This window comes from Otolemur garnettii, unplaced genomic scaffold (assembly GCF_000181295.1).
Source record: "Otolemur garnettii isolate 467f Iridium unplaced genomic scaffold, OtoGar3 scaffold00011, whole genome shotgun sequence".
Lineage (NCBI taxonomy): Eukaryota > Metazoa > Chordata > Mammalia > Primates > Galagidae > Otolemur > Otolemur garnettii.
In genome coordinates this window covers 26574564-26591034 of record NW_003852406.1, presented here as the reverse complement: position 1 = coordinate 26591034, position 16471 = coordinate 26574564, and the positions used below count along the sequence as shown (strand labels likewise).

At 54.1% G+C, this 16471-nt stretch overlaps 1 protein-coding gene across 1 annotated transcript; it reads right to left on the bottom strand.

Annotated features, from left to right (window-relative positions):
• On the bottom strand, positions 1–15014 carry CLK3 (CDC like kinase 3). The gene is made up of 13 exons (XM_003784513.1): positions 14571–15014; positions 10778–10929; positions 9895–10153; positions 7975–8071; positions 7631–7697; positions 5212–5328; positions 3980–4146; positions 2635–2729; positions 2410–2539; positions 2046–2128; positions 1488–1567; positions 1146–1236; positions 1–495 (listed from the first exon to the last, which is right to left on the bottom strand). The coding sequence occupies exons 1-13, from the start codon at positions 15012–15014 to the stop codon at positions 319–321; spliced, it is 1959 nt and encodes a 652-aa protein (XP_003784561.1). The 3' UTR covers positions 1–318.
• Between the last annotated feature and the right edge of the window lie 1457 nt (positions 15015–16471).

Sequence of the window (16471 nt, the reverse complement as noted above, 5' to 3'; positions counted from 1 at the left end):
TGAACTGCTAAGAAAGACTTTATTAAGAGGTCAGGGAGGGGAGAAGGCAAGGAGCCTGGAGACGGACACACTGGTACCAGGGGTTACAAACAGTAAGAAACACTTTATTATAACTTTACAACATATAAATAGCTTGGGTCAAATCTGTGCTTTCTGGCAGCTGGGCACCAAGTCTCCTCCTCTGCAGGCTCCTGCCTTCCTTCACATTGCACTGTTCGTTGGGTGGCTCTGGCCCTGGGGCCGGTGGTAGAGGCTGGAGAAAAGGGGCTGGACAGCCCAGTCCCACTCTCCATCTCCTTGCAGGGTGGCCTGCACCTGTCATCTGCTTGGATTGCGGCTGCTGTGGAAGGACCGCTCCTCAGGGGTCAGGCCAGCAAAGAAAGGATGCAGCAGTGCCTCGGCCAGTGTGATGCGCTGGGCAGGGTCAAATTCTAACATCTTCCTCATCAGGTCAAACAGCTGCACGTGCTCCGGAGTATCTTGGAGCATGTAACTCTGCTCAGGGACACAAGGTGCCTCAGTGTGATGGCAGGGTTGTGGGGAAGCCACAGCAGGTCCCTTTGCCTCTGGGACGCCTTGCTGGACTGGGTCAAGGAGGCAGTGATACCTCCTTGGAGAACTCTACTTCACCCTCCTGGACAGTGAGCCGCTCCTTTCCTTTCATGCCTGGGTTTAACGTTTTGCTCGGAACTGGTCAGGCTACTAGGTGTCTTGCTGGGTTGGTACCTCTGCCCCACATGCAAAGTCCTGACAGGTGGGTAGAAATCACCTCTGCAAAATTCACTTGTCTGAGCACCAGATGCAGTTGACAGAGGCTTTCCGCTTCCTGGCCATGGCTAGGTCTTCCCTCCCCCTGACCTCAGTCCTGCCTATTTCTTCCCCAAATTGAGAAGAGGGTGGGACAAGAAGCAGCAGGGTCTCTGACATCTGGCTCTTCTGGTGTCCCCCAATTATATTCATAGCCACCCTGTGTGGAAGGGGTAGGGCCCCTCTGGAGCAGTTTGCAAGAAGCCCCACTGCCAGTACCCAGCAGTCTTGGGAGCCGCCTCCTACTGAGCTGAATGAGGAGGCAGCCTTAAGCTGCCTGGCCTCTCTGCTGTATGCCCAGTGCCTGGGGTCTCCTTGGCATGAGTTGAGAAACTGACCTTCAGAGGTTTGCAGTTCTCCTTCACATACCGGCCGTCAGAGCTATTTTCATCCCAAACCAGGCCCCCTTTGTAGAAATATTTCTGCTTCCTGAAAATTAAGTGGGGGAAGGGAGAGTCAGTTTGGGAGTGGTTGGGGGACAACCCTCCGGTGGGAGGAAAGGAAGAGCAGCTCAGGCCAGACCCAAGACAGTGGCAGTCTATAGACTGGCAGCAGCAAAGCCAGGGCATACAGAGAAGGCACTCAGGAACCAAGAGTGCCTGGCAAAGACTATTCAAATCCCAGTACCCTGCTGACACAGCCAAGAAGGCTCCAATGTCAGTCCTGAAAGAAGTCCTTACCTGGTTCGGTGAATCATGTGTGATGGGATGGGCCCTAGGATCTTCTCCATCATTACCAAGTGCTCTCGGTTTTCATGGGTCTGTGAAAGATCAGGGACAGAGCAAGTAGGGGTCAGTTCCAGTCTCAGACCCCTCAGGGAGAATACAGAATAAGAGAGATAGGCAAGTGCTCTCTCTGCCCCAGGAGATGCAAACCAATGAAGAGCAGTCCCAGCCTCTCTGACCTGGTGGCAGCTTGCCATCTTTTTATCTCAGGGCCAGGCTCACTCCTCAGCCCTTCAGGTAGACTTGGCCATGACTGCACACCTCTCTGTGGTTAGCTCCACTCTCTTTCCAGAATAAGCCATCTCCATGCCTTCATTTGTGCTGTTGTACCCCTGCCAAGAGTGCTCACTCCTCCTAGCATGAGACTCCTCCCTGCATGCTCAGGCTACATAGACTGCTACCTTCCCCTGAGTATACACAACACTTGAGAGCCATCCCTCTCCACAGCCATATGGGGCTTCCTAACCCAGAGTAGCAATGCCCAGGTTAGGGAAGCAATGTGCGGTACTGTACCTGGAACAGTGTGAAGCCCCGGTAGTACTCGAAGAGAATACAGCCAATACTCCAAACGTCACAGGGCTGTGCCCAGCCCAGCTCTGAAAGCCAAGACAGGGAAAGGCTGTTAAGGTCCAGTTTGTTGCTCCTAGCCTAGAGATCATCAGGCAGCTGCCATACTGGCTGGCAGAATTTAGCACAAGGCCTCTCTCAGTAAGGCTGGCTGACAAGGCCAAGTTAGAAACCTCAGTGTCCCATGACACTTGGTCTAAGACATTTTGCCTGCCCTAGGTGGCCAACTGACAGGTGTGCCACTCTTTCTGTTCATACTCCACCCCCCAAACTGTCCTGTAACCAGCCCAAGGGCTATACAGTCACTCACCAAGGATCACCTCAGGTGGGCGATAGTGACGAGTGGCCACAATGGTTGTGTGATGTTCGTGGTCAAAGGTGGCACTACCGAAGTCAGCTACTCGGATGCTGGTGTTCTTCACTGACTTCTCCTCGCAACTCTGAAGTGCAAGGCAGGCCAGCGAGGTCAGGAGTCTGTACCAGCAGGTAACCCACCCCCTTGAGAGCAGTGCCTCACCCCCATCCCCACCAGTACCTTGTGCTCGTTGTAGAGGGTTTCAAACTCAGAATTCACAAACAGGATATTCTCTGGCTTTAAATCTGTGTGAGTCAGCTGGTTCTCGTGCAAGACTGGGGAACAAAGGAAGAGGAGGGAAGTAGGCACTGAGAACCTGTGTTCTCAGGCTCTTCTGCCAGCTCTACGCCAGACCCCTCCAAAGCCAGCAGTGATACCCCAACCTGAGTAGGGAGCTGGACCTCATCTCTCTGCTGGCTTCCCTCTTAAGGGTTCCCATTCTTGAGGCCTTATAGGATTCTGATACTTTAGGAGAAGGGGGAAGACCTTTTCCATTCAAAAACTTCCCTCTTCCTCCTCTCCAGGCCTACTCATCTGTCTCCCATTTCACCAAAACTGCAGCAACAGCCTTGGAGTAGTTCTCTCTCCCCAACACCAGCTATACAATTTGCAAGGCCCACAGCAAACTGAAAATGCAGCCCCTTGTTTAAAAAATTACTAAGACTGTTAAGGTGGTAGGAAAAGCATTAAATCAAGCACGGGGTCCTATTTGATTGACTGCACGGGTCACACACCCAGGATCCCAGACCTGCCTCTCTTCTCACTAGCCCTGAGCAGCTCACCCTCCAGCACATCCTACTGACAGTGACTTCCTGGTACTTGTCACTTTCAGGCTCACAGCTACCACATAGCATTCAACAACCTCACAATATATGGCCCACCACTTCCCAGTGTGAGCCTCCCCTCCATTAGAGCTGAGTCTCAGCATGCTCTAGGCTCTAGGCCTTCACTAAACTGTCCTCCTTCCTTGGAATGCCCATCCCTGCTCCACCTGTCCAGATCCTGCACAGTCTGGCTCTAGGTCTATTGACCTCTCCATGGAGCCTTTCTGTACTGCTCCAACCATCACAGATCCTACAGCGTCGAGCACTGGTACAACCAAATGTTCTCTTCAAGGTTGGTGAGCAGATGAGGAGTGATGGTGAGACAGAGGTCTCCATGCAGTGGGATCTGTCAGGTCAGGCTTCTACCTTTTTATGCTATGCAAGATGTAGGGAGGCAGGGTCAGTAGCTTGAGTCAATTCTAGAATAGTTCTTTCCTTTTTTCTTCCTGAGTGCCTTGGGCAGAGGCAGGCCTTAGAAAGTCTCTGGAAGGGATTTTAGCCTTTCCATCCTCACTGAGGCTAGATTCCTATCTGAAGATAGAAAGCCACCTGAAGACAGAAGGCCTTTCAGTCAAAGGGGCTCTGGTATCTCTCAGGCCCAGCAGAATGGTTACCAATGTGCCAGAGCCAGTGGAGAGCAAGGTTACCAGATGACTGTGGGGTGTGGCTGCCCCATGCTCCAGGTGAAGGTAGACACTTACATCTAAGGGCATGGCAGAGCTGGTAGGCCATGTGCCGCACATGTGGTAGGGGGTAAGGCTGGAAGTTATTCTCCTTCAGGAACTCAAAGGTGTTCTTGCCCAGAAGCTCAAAGGCGATGCACATGTGACCGTGGAAGTTGAACCAGTCAGACATCAAGACACACAGGCTGAGGGAGAAGGATGGATGGGGCTCAGGCTCTGTGCTAGGGGTCTGTCTCACAACCCCCTCAGGTGAGGCCAGCACCCACTCTCTCCTAGGCCATTGGGTCATACACCGGGATACACACATGAAGAAAGAGAATCAGAGAAAGCACACATCTCCCAGGGCCGGGTGCAGTAGCTCACGCCTGTTATCCTAGCACTCTGGGAGGCCAAGGTGGGTGGATTGCCTGAGCTCACAGGTTTGAGACCAGCCAGAGCAAGAGAGAGAAGCCACCTCTAAATATAGCCGGGGGTTGTCAAGGGTGCCTGTAGTCCCAGCTACTTGGGAGGCTGAGACAAGAGAATCAATCGCTTGAGCCCAAGAGTTTTGAGGTTGCTGTGAGCTATGATGCTACGGCACTCTACTGAAAGGGTGAGAAAGTGAGACTCTGTCTCAAAAAAAAAAAAAAAAAAAGCAAAGAACACATCTCCCCACCAGCCATCACCCAGATGAGCTCTATCTAGGCAAGGAATGAACTTCCTGCATAGGAGTGGAGCAGGGGGACAGGGTTCAGGTCTAAGCTCCCCCGATTTATGACAGGGATAGGAGTTCCTAAGAAAGAGATGGAATAGTGCCAGAACATGCCACAGGACCAGTATTGCTTTTTTCAACTCACACTACTGAGGGTCTGTGCTGGATTCATCTATCTGCCCAGGCTCAGCACAGTCCTTGGAAGAAAGGGCTCAGCGTGCTGGCCAATGAAGGCCCTCCTTTGCACGCCTCCCATTATGTGAGAGCCCTGCAGAGTGCCATGTGCCCACCACAACCCAGAGAGGTCCCCTACTTCACAAATGTAGGGCTGGGAGGCCCCACTCAGAACACAGCGCCAGGTGAGGTACAGCCTAGAAGTCCAAAGGCTCCTTCTGGCAATGCTTCCTTGCCAGAGCCCGCTGGCTCTCTGAGTGTGGGGAGAAGGCACAGTGCCAAGCAGGTGATGGGAACTGCTAAGCTGCTGGGGGGTCCAAGCAGTTAGAGCTGGGGTAGACTCTTTCCACTGAAAGCTTCCCTCCCACTCCTTGCAGACACTCACAACTTATTCTCTTTGTCCTTCTCCTTGATTTTTTTGAGAACATTGATTTCTAGCCGGGCAGCCTCCCGGTACTTTCCCACGTTGCGGATGATCTTCAGGGCAACCTGAGACTTCCCTCTGGTACCCAGGAAGGAAGCAGAGGGTCTTGTCAGCAGCTGCCCAGCCCTTCTCCCACCCTCCACCCCAAACCAGCAACTCCCACCAAACACTGCTCTGGGAACGGCCTGTACTGGAAAAAGGAGATACTTGATGCCCGGCCTGCCCCATGCAATACCAGACTTTTTTTCCACCCAACAGCAAGCCCCCTGGCATTTGTGAATTAATGCTCTTTGGCCTCCGTGCCAGCCATAGGCTTTTGTGTTCTCAGCCACTGCCAGCTCCCAGGGGAGAGTGTGCACAGAGCAGCCGAGGCTAATCCTGATCACCAGCACCAGCCCAAGAGTCACATAGTAACCTAACCTTTAGGCCAGTAGGTCCCTACCGCAGCCATGCTACTCCACCCAAGATCCTTCCACCTGAGCTTCCTGAGCATGTCCTCTGCAAGTCTGAGCAAACAGCTTCCCCTGAAGTGGGGGTTCCAGGATGAAGTCAAGGTCTGATGAGAGGTGCCAGCAACAGGCTTCTCTCACTGTGAAGTCCAGGGCTACTCTCTTTACCACACCCCTCTCCAGGCCCACCTACCTGCCATCGCATCTATCAGTAACCTCAGAGTGCCAGGAACCCTTAAGTGTCCAAAGATGGTAACAGTCCCTGCACTGTATTGCATACCCCCAACACCATCCCAGTGGGCCATCTGCAGGACATGTGCAGAGAAGGAAACCTGCTGCAGAGGCTCTGCTGCCAGCCAGGATAGCCAGGGTTCAGATGCTCAGTGGGGAACTGGAATGTGGCAGCTGTGGCCCACAAAGCAATGTCCTCTGAGACCGCAGGGAGGCTGGCCTTGGTGCCTCAGGAGAAAGCCTCATGGGATGCAGAACAAAGCATCTTCTAGAGAATATTCTCTCCCTATCCCATTTTCCTAGATTCTCAGAGCAAGAAAGGCCCTCAAAGGAAAGCTTCATCCTTCAGCCTCCTACAGAATGGGTTCCCTCCATGGCACTCCAATCCCAACACGGGGAACTTACCACTTCCAAAGGCAGGCCCTTGGTATGGCTCTGAGAATAAGGCTCTTCCTTTTAGTGAGGTGAACTCTGCATAACAACCCTCACTGGCCCTGACTCCATTTGAATTCCTTAAAAATTCCCTGGATCCTGTGCCTGCCCCCTAGTGACTTCAGAGGCTCATTTTTCCTCTAGCTACTCAAGAGTGGCTTGAATCTCAGCTCTCACCTGCCACATCTTCACCTGGTCACCATCCAATCTATACATGTCCTCCACCCATTGGTACCAGCCCTAACCTCTTAAGCCATACTGGGTCCAAGGGATATTTAAATGGGAACTGGGAGTAAAGGGAAGCTTCCTCTCAAGCACTGCTGCTGCCTTATCTTGTACAAGGATGGGTGGACACCTGGGTGTGACTGTCCTCTCTGATCACCATTCTAATGTGGGAGCACTACAGTACAGTGGTACCCAGCTCCACCATCAAGTGGATTCAGGCAAATCCTAAGCAGGATTTAAAATCAGGGCCATATATGGGTGGCACCAGGCTCAAATGAGGACACTAGCATTTTGTAGCTAAAGTGCCAAACCAGTTAAAGAACCACTACAGCAGGGAGGCAGCTGGCTCCCGGGAGGTGGTTTCTCCCCACCCAGAACTACAGGAGGAAGCAAAGGTTCTAGTCTGAGGAATGCTAAGGGCACAAAATGTTGCACTGTTAGGCCTTGGAGGGAGCAGGGTGGCCCCAGCAGCAGGACACACACAGGCATACCCCACTCTTCCTAGGCACACTCAGCAGGGACCACACACTACCCTACCCTAGCCACACTGGAGAGGCAGTGGCCTGCTTGGTGAGAAAACCCAGGGTCTTGTTTCTCTCAAGTGGGACCCTCCTGGCCTCTCATGCAGACCCTCAGAGGATGAGAGCTCTTGCTTGGGCTGGGCTTAGCAGCACTCTCAACCCCTTGCCAAGCCAAGAACCTAAAAGAGATCACAAGAAGTGACTCCCAGCACAGGGGAGCCAGGACCCTAGCCCTGTTCCAATATCCACCACCACAGTCTTGAGAAGTAGAGAAACTGGGGCAGAGCCACTCAACTTATCAGCAGTTCTTGAGTAGGATGCCACATGCCTGCAAAAACCCAAGATTTTCTCCTTATTTTCAGTGGGTCAGCAAAACCCCAACATGTACAGGTCAGAACCCTACTTTGGTGCTATCCTTCAAAAAGAAAAAAGTTAAGGTCTGACAGCCACCACCCTCAAGAACCGCAGGCTAGCTCATCCCAGGAAGATCACATCCAGAGCCAGTACTGTCCCAGCCCTCACCTGGCATGATCCAAGCACTCTACCACCTTGCCAAAGGTGCCTTCGCCCAGGTTCCCCACGATCTCATCTAGGAGAGAAAAGAAGTTGGGCATAAAAGTCTGGAGGGCAGGGGGTCGGCAGCTCCTGCAAGTTCACAGCATTCAAATTCTCAAAAACAAAAAAGGTTTCTCTCTCACTGCTACACTCTTAAAAACAGAAGTTGCTAGCGTCTGCGTCATTCAGGCAATTACTGGTGGCCCCACTAAGGCACCACGAGCACTAGAGGCCCCTCCAGGCAGGAGAGGTCTTGTCTAACAAGGGGGGTAGAAAGTAGAGAGGTAAAGTTTTACGAAAGGTGGCTGTACATCGCTCTTGGAGCCAATCGCCGATCCGGCACACCAGGTGGCCCTCCTTGTCATCTTCCACACTCCGGCTGCTGCGCTTACTGCTCTGTTGGCTTCTCTGCATGCACCGCCCCCCGAAACGCCATCCGACCAATCGCATGGTAGGCGGTTCCGATTGACAGATTGAGGTGTCAGTCAAAGGCAGAGGTGGAGACGGTGAGGAGCCGGTAGGTTGGTTGGTTGGATTTTCCAGATCCCAGCATTTCATAAGGCACACAGCATATATAACGATAGGGATATTGCAAGGGACACGTCAAGACACAAACTGACTTCAAAAACAGAAAAGTAAAAACAGCTACAGGTATGTAAAGAAAACTCGGACATTATCTATGAGAGGAGTGCCGCAAACGCTCAGAAAGACGACCAGCCTCTGCTGCCGAGGGGCCGGGTGGCCACAGCCCTGACTCCCTCCTCCAAGTCTCCCCCTCCCGAACCCTCCCATAGTGGCTTTGGCCAGAGCTGAAGATGCAGTTAGAACGGCGCAAGAAGGCAGCTGGCCCAGCCTGGGTCCGACCATCCAGACTGGTCAGAAAGCTACTCTGGCTTCAGCTGCAGAATGCCCAGCTGTGCTCGCCTGCCTCTGCTGACCACGCAGCCTTGCACATCCCTGACAGCTGCCACTGAGAGCCAACTGCTACCTGCCCCTGATGGCCTCCTTGGCCAGACTTAACCATCACTACCAGAAATGGCCTTCTGTCAGCAGCCTTCCTGCCACTAGTCTCCAGTAGGAAAGGAGCCTGGGATCCTCTGGGCTGGTTGACCTCCAGGCCTTCTACCACAATGGCCCACACAGGCCTCATGCCAGCTCCTGCCCTCGCCTTGGCGCCTGTGCTATTCACAATCCAGGCCTATCCCAAGCCTCACGACGACAGAGGGCACCAAAAAGAGAAGAAGCAGAGCCAGACTTGCAGTGCCGTCCTGTGGCAGTGTGTGGCAGTGTGCAGAGAGGCCACCAGGCCATGCTGGACAGGCCCACACAGAGTCAACCCTCAATCCATGGCCACTCAAAGAAATCACAGAAGACAGCTGGGCAGAGAAGATGCCTGGGCCCTCCATGGCTCCGCAGGGATTTCATGACCAGTAGGAGGAAGGGAGGCAGGGAAGTGGGATGAGGGAAGAAGAGAAGAGCGCACGTCACCTCAGAAATATACCATTGGTTTGCCTTCCCCAGGGGACCAAGTGCAGGGGGGCTCCTGGTCTCAGCAGAGACCTGCAACTCTCTAGAAACACTGGCCAGGCCCCACCCCACAAGGCCAGGTGGCCTGGGGTATGGGCCTTTCAGCCATTTCTTCACACATCCATTAAAAAGGAAGCTGCCCCTCCTCACTGTAATTGTCCCTCACATAAAGAGGCTGGGCTGGAGGTCAGAAGGGATCCTCCCCTCCTGTGGGACACAAAAGCCTCCTGGCCTTTGGGAAGGGATGTGGCGATGAGCCTGCAGAGGTAGGTGCTGTCCACACCAATCAGAGCACTCAGCTACACAGAGGAGCAGTCTCTGGGTGGGAAGGCCCATGCCATTTAGCTGCAGACCACATATCAGCAACACTACTAGGATCCCCAAGAAATGTCCCTGGCCACTTGCACCATGTGGCCTATGTCTGAAGCAGTGTGTAGACAGAGATAGGCTGGGGGGTGATGGGGGAAGCCAGCGACGGAGCCAGAGCCCCTAAAGCTGCCCCTGGCAAGGGGCTGGAAGACAAAGTAGCTGGAACCCCCTGCTGAGTCCTGCACCTGGACCAGACGACACATACACACACACATGCACACACACCAGCGCATGTGCGCAAGGCTGGCAGTACTCACCCAGACCAGCCAGCCTGAGAAGGCTAGAAAGAGATGAGGCTGGTAAGCCCCAGCCAGCACACTCTGGCCACCACTCACCGAGGAGGCGCTGCTACAAGACCTGGTGCGGCGTTTGTGGCAGTGGTGGGCATGCTTGCGGGTCCGGTATGGCCCCCTCTCCCGTGACCGCCGACGATGACGAGAACGGGAAGATCCATAGCAGTCCTCTCCAAAGGATGGGCTCCGCTCTTCACACCGGTAGGTATCACTGTCACGGTGGTAAGTATCACTGTCACGGCGGTAAGTATCACTGTCACGGCGCTCCCGGTATCTCCTCTGGTAGGGTAGGCGGTCATGACTGCCAAAAAGGAGTTGGGGACACTGGTCAGATGGCCTGGTAGAGGTCTGTGTTAGGACCCCTGAAAAGGACTCACAGAGAGTGCCTGATGAAGAAGCATTCAGACTGGTGACAGGTGGGCAGGAAAGGGCAAGATGCAAAGGTACAGGGGTTGTCCACCAGAGACATGGCTCATGATGGCATTCTTCAGTTGCTACGGAAGGAAAACACATGGGGGCAGGGGAGTTGTAAGCACAGAGGAGTTCACTGTGGCCTGCTGTGACTGTAACTTTGGCTTACAGGCTGAAATAAGACCAAGGAACAACCTTTCTAGGGGTAAGGTTATGTTCCTAATCTTCACTGAGGAAGGTTCAAAAGACTAGCAGGGGAGATGCTGGCCTAGAAAACAGGGGCATATATAGGGAAAAGGAGAGAAAGGACACTCCAGGACAGAGAAAGAAAAGGCAGCATGGATAGTGGCTACTGCTGAGGCCAGGGCGTACAGGTGAGATTAGGGAAGGAGCCCCAATAGAACAAGGCAAGGATCCAGGGCAGCTGGGCAAGGGCAGAGTCACCTCAAGGAGTCTTATCTGGCTAGTCCCCCTGAGGGAAGGAGCCCTTGCTTCCTACTTAGTTCCTTCTCACCTTCTGGACCGAGACCTCCGGGGGGGAGGCTCCCTTCGGGATGGGTATCGTAGTCTCCCTTCGTGTTCCCGACTGTAAGATCTCCTCCTCTTCCATCGGTAGCTCAGGTATGGGTCTGGCTCAGGGGAGCGGTATCGCTTACAGTGATGCATCTAGGGCAAGAGAAATAAAAAGCCCTGCTAAATACATAGCCAGCCACCTCCAGCCACGAGGCTGCGTGGGGCAGCCCACTTGCTCCTAAAGAAGAGGCCCATTGTTCTATTTGGGGGCAGCCCCTCCCAGGGGTTTATGAAGTGAAGAAGAACTCTGAGGTCACACTGGTCAAACAGTGGACAATGGGTAACACCCTTCTCTGCCAGTGAATAAACAGCAGCCTCCCAGGAAAGCACTACTGGCCTAGTGGCCTGAGCACTCAGGAAATGGGTGAGCCAGGGCCCAGGTGGTGAGGCAGGGACTCAAAGTGGAGATCATGGGCACTGTCATAGGGAGACTAAAGACAGGGAGACAAGGGAGCCGCCTATGTTCTATTCTCTCCTGCCTTAAGGGGGTTCCATGAAGCAATTGCTCTGTAAAACCAGAGGCCAAAGGGCTGCTGGCATGGAGCCAACACGTGGGAGTGTGGGGTCAGAGCCCTCCAGTTTGAGAAGCTGAAAGTTGCCTGGTTTAGGCCCTGAATGGGACTCCACTGAAGGGAGTAAGGACTATAAGTCAGTATAAGGAGCCACAGCAGAAATGCAAAGACCAGCCCTTGGAGGAAGAGGCACACAGCATCTCATAAATATTCTCCGTCCACCTGAAGGTCTACCCAAGTAAATGTGGGTGGGGCTCTGTCCAGGACTTGCTGGTTCCTACTTGGTCTCACCACACCAGTGAGGACTTCAGAGTCCTCAGAATACCCAAGTTTCTTGTCCAAGGCCCACTAAGCACCCTTCTGACCACCTGCAGTACCAGGCCAGGTGCCTCACCTTTATCCAATCGTACTATTACTGTCCCTCTTCTAGCTCCCCTGCTTCAGTACCTTCTTCTATGCCCATCTCAGAACTAGCCTGGCAGGCCAAAAGAGCCCCCCACTCACTATGCCTGTTCAGTGAGAACTTAGAGCCACCACAGGAAATTGCCAGACTGGATCAGTCACCAGCTGAGAAAGTTAGCTATGTGAAAACAGCTCCCTGCTCCACTTACAACCAAACTCCTGACACTGTCTCCATGGAAAGGCTGGGCCAGAGACCACCCCCACACCTTCTTTCCAACCTTTCACTCGGCTATAGCTGATCTCTAGTCACACTCAGGCCTGGGTTGGCTAACCAAACACATTTGTTTGTTTGTTTTTGAGACAGAGTTTCAAGCTGTCACCCTGGGTAGAGTGCCCTGGCATCATAACTCACAGCAACCTCCAACTCTTGGGCTCAAAAGATCTTCTTGCCTCAGTTTTTCTATATTGAGTAGAGATGGGGTCTCATGTTTGCTCAGGCTGGTCTCGAACTCATGAACTCAAGCAATCCACCTGCCTCAACCTCCCAGAGTACTAGGATCACAGGAGTGAGCCACCACGCCCAGCCTACCAAGCACATTTTGGATGACCTTCATTAAGGCTCCCCCATCTTATCAGCTAGGTCTGTCAAGAGAAAAACAGCACAGAATGGATCCCTATGAAGGAAGGAACAGGACAGTAAGGCTTACCCCACCAAACCCAGAGGCACTTCTCCATGATTAGAAAAAGTCATGCCCTCAGTCTCCTCACTAGCTACCACTCTGTCAGCCTGTGAAATCCTTGGAGATAAACACTAGGTAAAATCACAACACTTCCCCAAGAGCTCAGATTGGTTGTTTTGATGATCAGCAAACTTAATGTTTCACTATTTTCCTGCAATTACCCTGGGTCAGGTGCCCAAGCTATGGCCTGTCTCACATCTCACTAATTGAACCAGAAGATGCTCCACTGGTGAGCACATACACCCTCCCACAGGCAAATGTGGTCCTGTCCATCCTCACTAAACAGACAAAGCATCAGAGCTAGAGGATGTGTTCTAGCCCACATCAGGTAAAGTCCTAGGACCTAGAAGATCCACGTTCACATGAGTGGAAAAAGCACAGCTTCAGAGTCAGAGAAATGTCAACCTGAATCGTGGCAATGCCACTTCTAGAGGTGTGCCTTTGGGCAAGTTATAAAACTACTCTTGACCTTCCATTTCCTCTTGTGACAAGAGACTAATAATCTCTTACAAGGCTCTAAAGGATTAAATATGTCTCTCCTGTAAATCAAATGCCTGGCACAGGTTTATGCCCACAGAAATACAAAAGACAGCTTTCCATTAACATTAAAAAGTTCCAGGTTAATACCTCAAGGCTCTGTAAAGTGTCTTAAGGACATTTTATAAGTCGCTTCTAAGGAACCCACGAAGAGAGAGCTCTGGGAGAAAACCCTAAACTAAATTCAAGTGCTGCCACTTACTGGCCTCACGGGTTATCAAGTCTGGAAAACGAAAATAACCTCTCCTAGCCTGGCAAAGGAGAAGACAAGTATGAGAGCTATACAGTACCATGTGCAAGGCAATAAGAGAAGATCGTCCCTCTAACACATTCTCGGCAGGTAAAATGTTGGAAATACTAGACGTCCATCCTCCCAGGCAGGGCTCTAGAGCCCACTTCCCCTGAACTGTCTGATTCTTTGAAACCTCAGCAAACAGGCTGTTTAAAGCTAAGGGCCACAATTAGGCTTTGGGAGGCTCTGCTCTGCACAATGAAGAAAAAGGCAATGTGAAAGAAACCACCGCAAGCCTGCCAACTTTTCTTTGAGCACAGGCCTTGCCGGCTTCTCATTTGCTGTTCCTGGCCAGAGAACTGGGCTGACAAGAAGAGCAGCCAGCCAGGTCAGCGGCTGCCCTCCTGGATTCCAGCCACCCCAGCGCCCCATGGTTATTTTTGGCTGGCAGTGCCCCACCACTGCAACCTCAATCCTGCCACCTCTTAAGGCGCCACCACCAACGGGTGAAACACTCCTTTTCAAGGGCATGGAGGAGGGAAGCTGGAAGGCGACCAACTCCGCCTCGATGGGGGCCTGGCTCAGATGATTCCCACCCAAGCTCCACACCAGCGCACCCACACCCGGAACTAAAGCACAGAGACTCCAGGGCTGAAGAAAGAAGTAGCCTGGTCATCTGTACTGTCACTTTGGCTCGGCCCGGCCCATCCCCCGGGCTGGAGCGGCTCCATCATCACAATGAAACACGCAGGGGACCTGCGACCCTCGCTGGCGTCCCTTCCTGCCACCCTGGGTACCAGCCATCTGAGTCCCATCCCCCGTAACCGCCACCAGTGGCACTGAGGGGAGACCCGGGGCAGACCCGGGGCAGGGAGAAGGCCAGACTAGGCCAGAATCAAACTCCAGCTCGCGCGGGGTGGAAGAGCCTGCAGACCAAGCCTCGAGCCGAGGGTAGGGAAGAGTCTGAAGGCCCTTTCTGGCTATCCTACTTCAGATCCCAACCCTAATCAGCAGGTAGGCGCAAGGCCGAAACTGGGCCCTTGACGGCGCCTCAGAAACTGCTTGGGCCCCGCCTTCAACACCGCGGGACCAAGAGGTCGGGGTCTGCAGTGACCGCCCTCCGAGGGAGAAGTGGCGGGTCAGGGGTGAGAGGTCGGGGCCGCAGCCTGAGGTATGCCAAAGAGGAGAAAGATTGGAAGTAGGCTAAGGCCGAACTGGGAGCCTGAGGACGACACCATCGCGTCCGCCCCGCCAACTCACCCCCAGCCGCCGCCGCCGCCGCCGCCGTCGCGGGTCCCGGCCCTCACTCACCGTCTCCCAGGCTCCGGCGGCTGCTAGGCCCCACTCCCCACTCCGAGCGCCTCTTCCGCTTCCGGCTCCGGCCTCCGCCCGTGGCGGCCCCGCCCCCTCGCGTGACGCAGCCGTAGCTAGCCCTGGCGCGGCCTGGTTCTGGGGCCTGGCCGCTCTAGCCCGCGACTCGAAGGCTCTAGAGCGCCAGTCCTCTCCGCTCCGGTTGGTTCGGCGGCTGTGTAGACTAGTTCCGAGATAGTCGAGCGGACATCCTCGGTGCGGCCAGCCCCTTGCCGTGTCGCGACGCACGTAGGCTCCCGGACCAGGCAGGTGCGCTTCTCGGCCCAGCTGGACACTTGGAGCCGGAAGGTGGAGCCCCCACACAGCCGTGGGGCTCGGCCAGCTCTGCTGCCCAGACCCAGCCATGTCCACTAACTCCTTCTTGCGCGCGGAGACAGCGGGCATTGTTCCCTGGGGGCCCGACGGCGCTAGAGACGGTAGAGGTCGTCCGTGCTCTGGAGCTCCGGAAGACTGGCGCGACTCCGCTTGCGTGAAAGAAACAAACGTCGCGTTATTCGTTTGGTGTGTGCGGGTTTTTTGAAAGCGGTGGAGACGCCGGAGCTCGCCTGTGCAATGCAAGGCAGTTTCACCCGCGAGCCACGACAGTAGGGTCTCTTGGAGCGGCCAGGATCTGGGGGAAGAGGCGAGCCCCTTTTCCTCGAGCACCTTTGGCGTGACTTACTGCCGGCCAGCATCGTTTCTCAGTTAAGAAACCCCAGCCAAACGAGCCCCGTACCCTGCTGGCCTTTTCTCTGAGTCACTTGACGAACCCCTTTTGCGGAGGCATCGAGCGTTGGGGTCACCAAAACCTGTCGTCCCCCGTTTGGTCAGGGCGGGATTACGAGGCCCCACTTTCCATAGGAGAAAACCAAGGTCGGGGTGCTATGGGCGACCTCACTTTGTGAGCGTGCGCAGCCTGCCGGGTCCTGGGGTGGCATCCCCGCCCCCGGCTGCTGCGCGTCATACAGCGGAGCAGGCCGGCTCGGCCCCTAATTGCCCCTACGCCACGCGAGGGCTAGGAACTCGCAGCCGGTGCAGGTTATCAGTCCGGATACCACTCCCTATTCAGCACGGCTACGGTGGGGTAGCTAGGGCTTCCCCAGACCGCGCAGCGCCCCTGACATGGAACGCGGTCTCTACGCCTGGGCAAGCGCTGTCGTGGCACAGCCCCTTCCAGAGCTGTGACTGTGCCTCTAGCCATTTGCCTCTGGCTCCCCTTGAGACTAGGCTATGACGGCGTGGCTTGAGGGATCTCTCTCTCTTTTTTTTTTTTTAAGAGACACGCGAGTGTCACTTTATCGCCTTCGGTAGAGTGCTGTGGCGTCACAGCTCACAGCAACCTCCAACTCCTGGGCTTAGGTGAGTCTCCTGGCTCAGCCTCCCAAGTAACTGGGACAACAGAACGCTCGGCTTTTTTTTTGTTTGCAGTTTGGCCTGGGGCCGAGTTCGAACCCACCACTCTCGGTATATGGGGCCAAGGCCCCATTGAGGGGGGCTCTAATACCCCAAATCTCTTGTTAGTTCCACCACCCCCGCCCGAAGTAAACAACAGAAGCTAATTAAAAACTAGATCCTTAGCCGGGCAGAGTGGCCCACGCCTATAATCCTACTACTGTGGGAGGCTGAGGGGGGTGGATTGCGTGAGCTCACAGGTTTGAAACCAACCTAAACCAGAGGGAGACCCCATCTCTAAAAACAACTGGGTGTTGTAGCAGGCATCTTTAGCCCCAGCTACTTGGGAGACGGGGACAAGAGAATCACCTGAACCCAAGAGTTTGAGGTTGCTGTAAGCTATGACTCCATGGCACTCCAAGGAGGGTGACAAAGTGAAACTGTCTCAAAAAAAAAAAAAAAAAAAAAAA

Coding starts and splice junctions, on each gene's coding strand:
- CLK3 (XM_003784513.1), bottom strand. CDS start 15,014: ATGCCCGCTGTCTCCGCGCGCAAGAAGGAGTTAGTGGACATGGCTGGG. Junction 1,237..1,487: donor CACATGATTCACCGAACCAG/GTAAGGACTTCT, acceptor CTTAATTTTCAG/GAAGCAGAAATATTTCTACA. Junction 496..1,145: donor AGAACTGCAAACCTCTGAAG/GTCAGTTTCTCA, acceptor GTCCCTGAGCAG/AGTTACATGCTCCAAGATAC.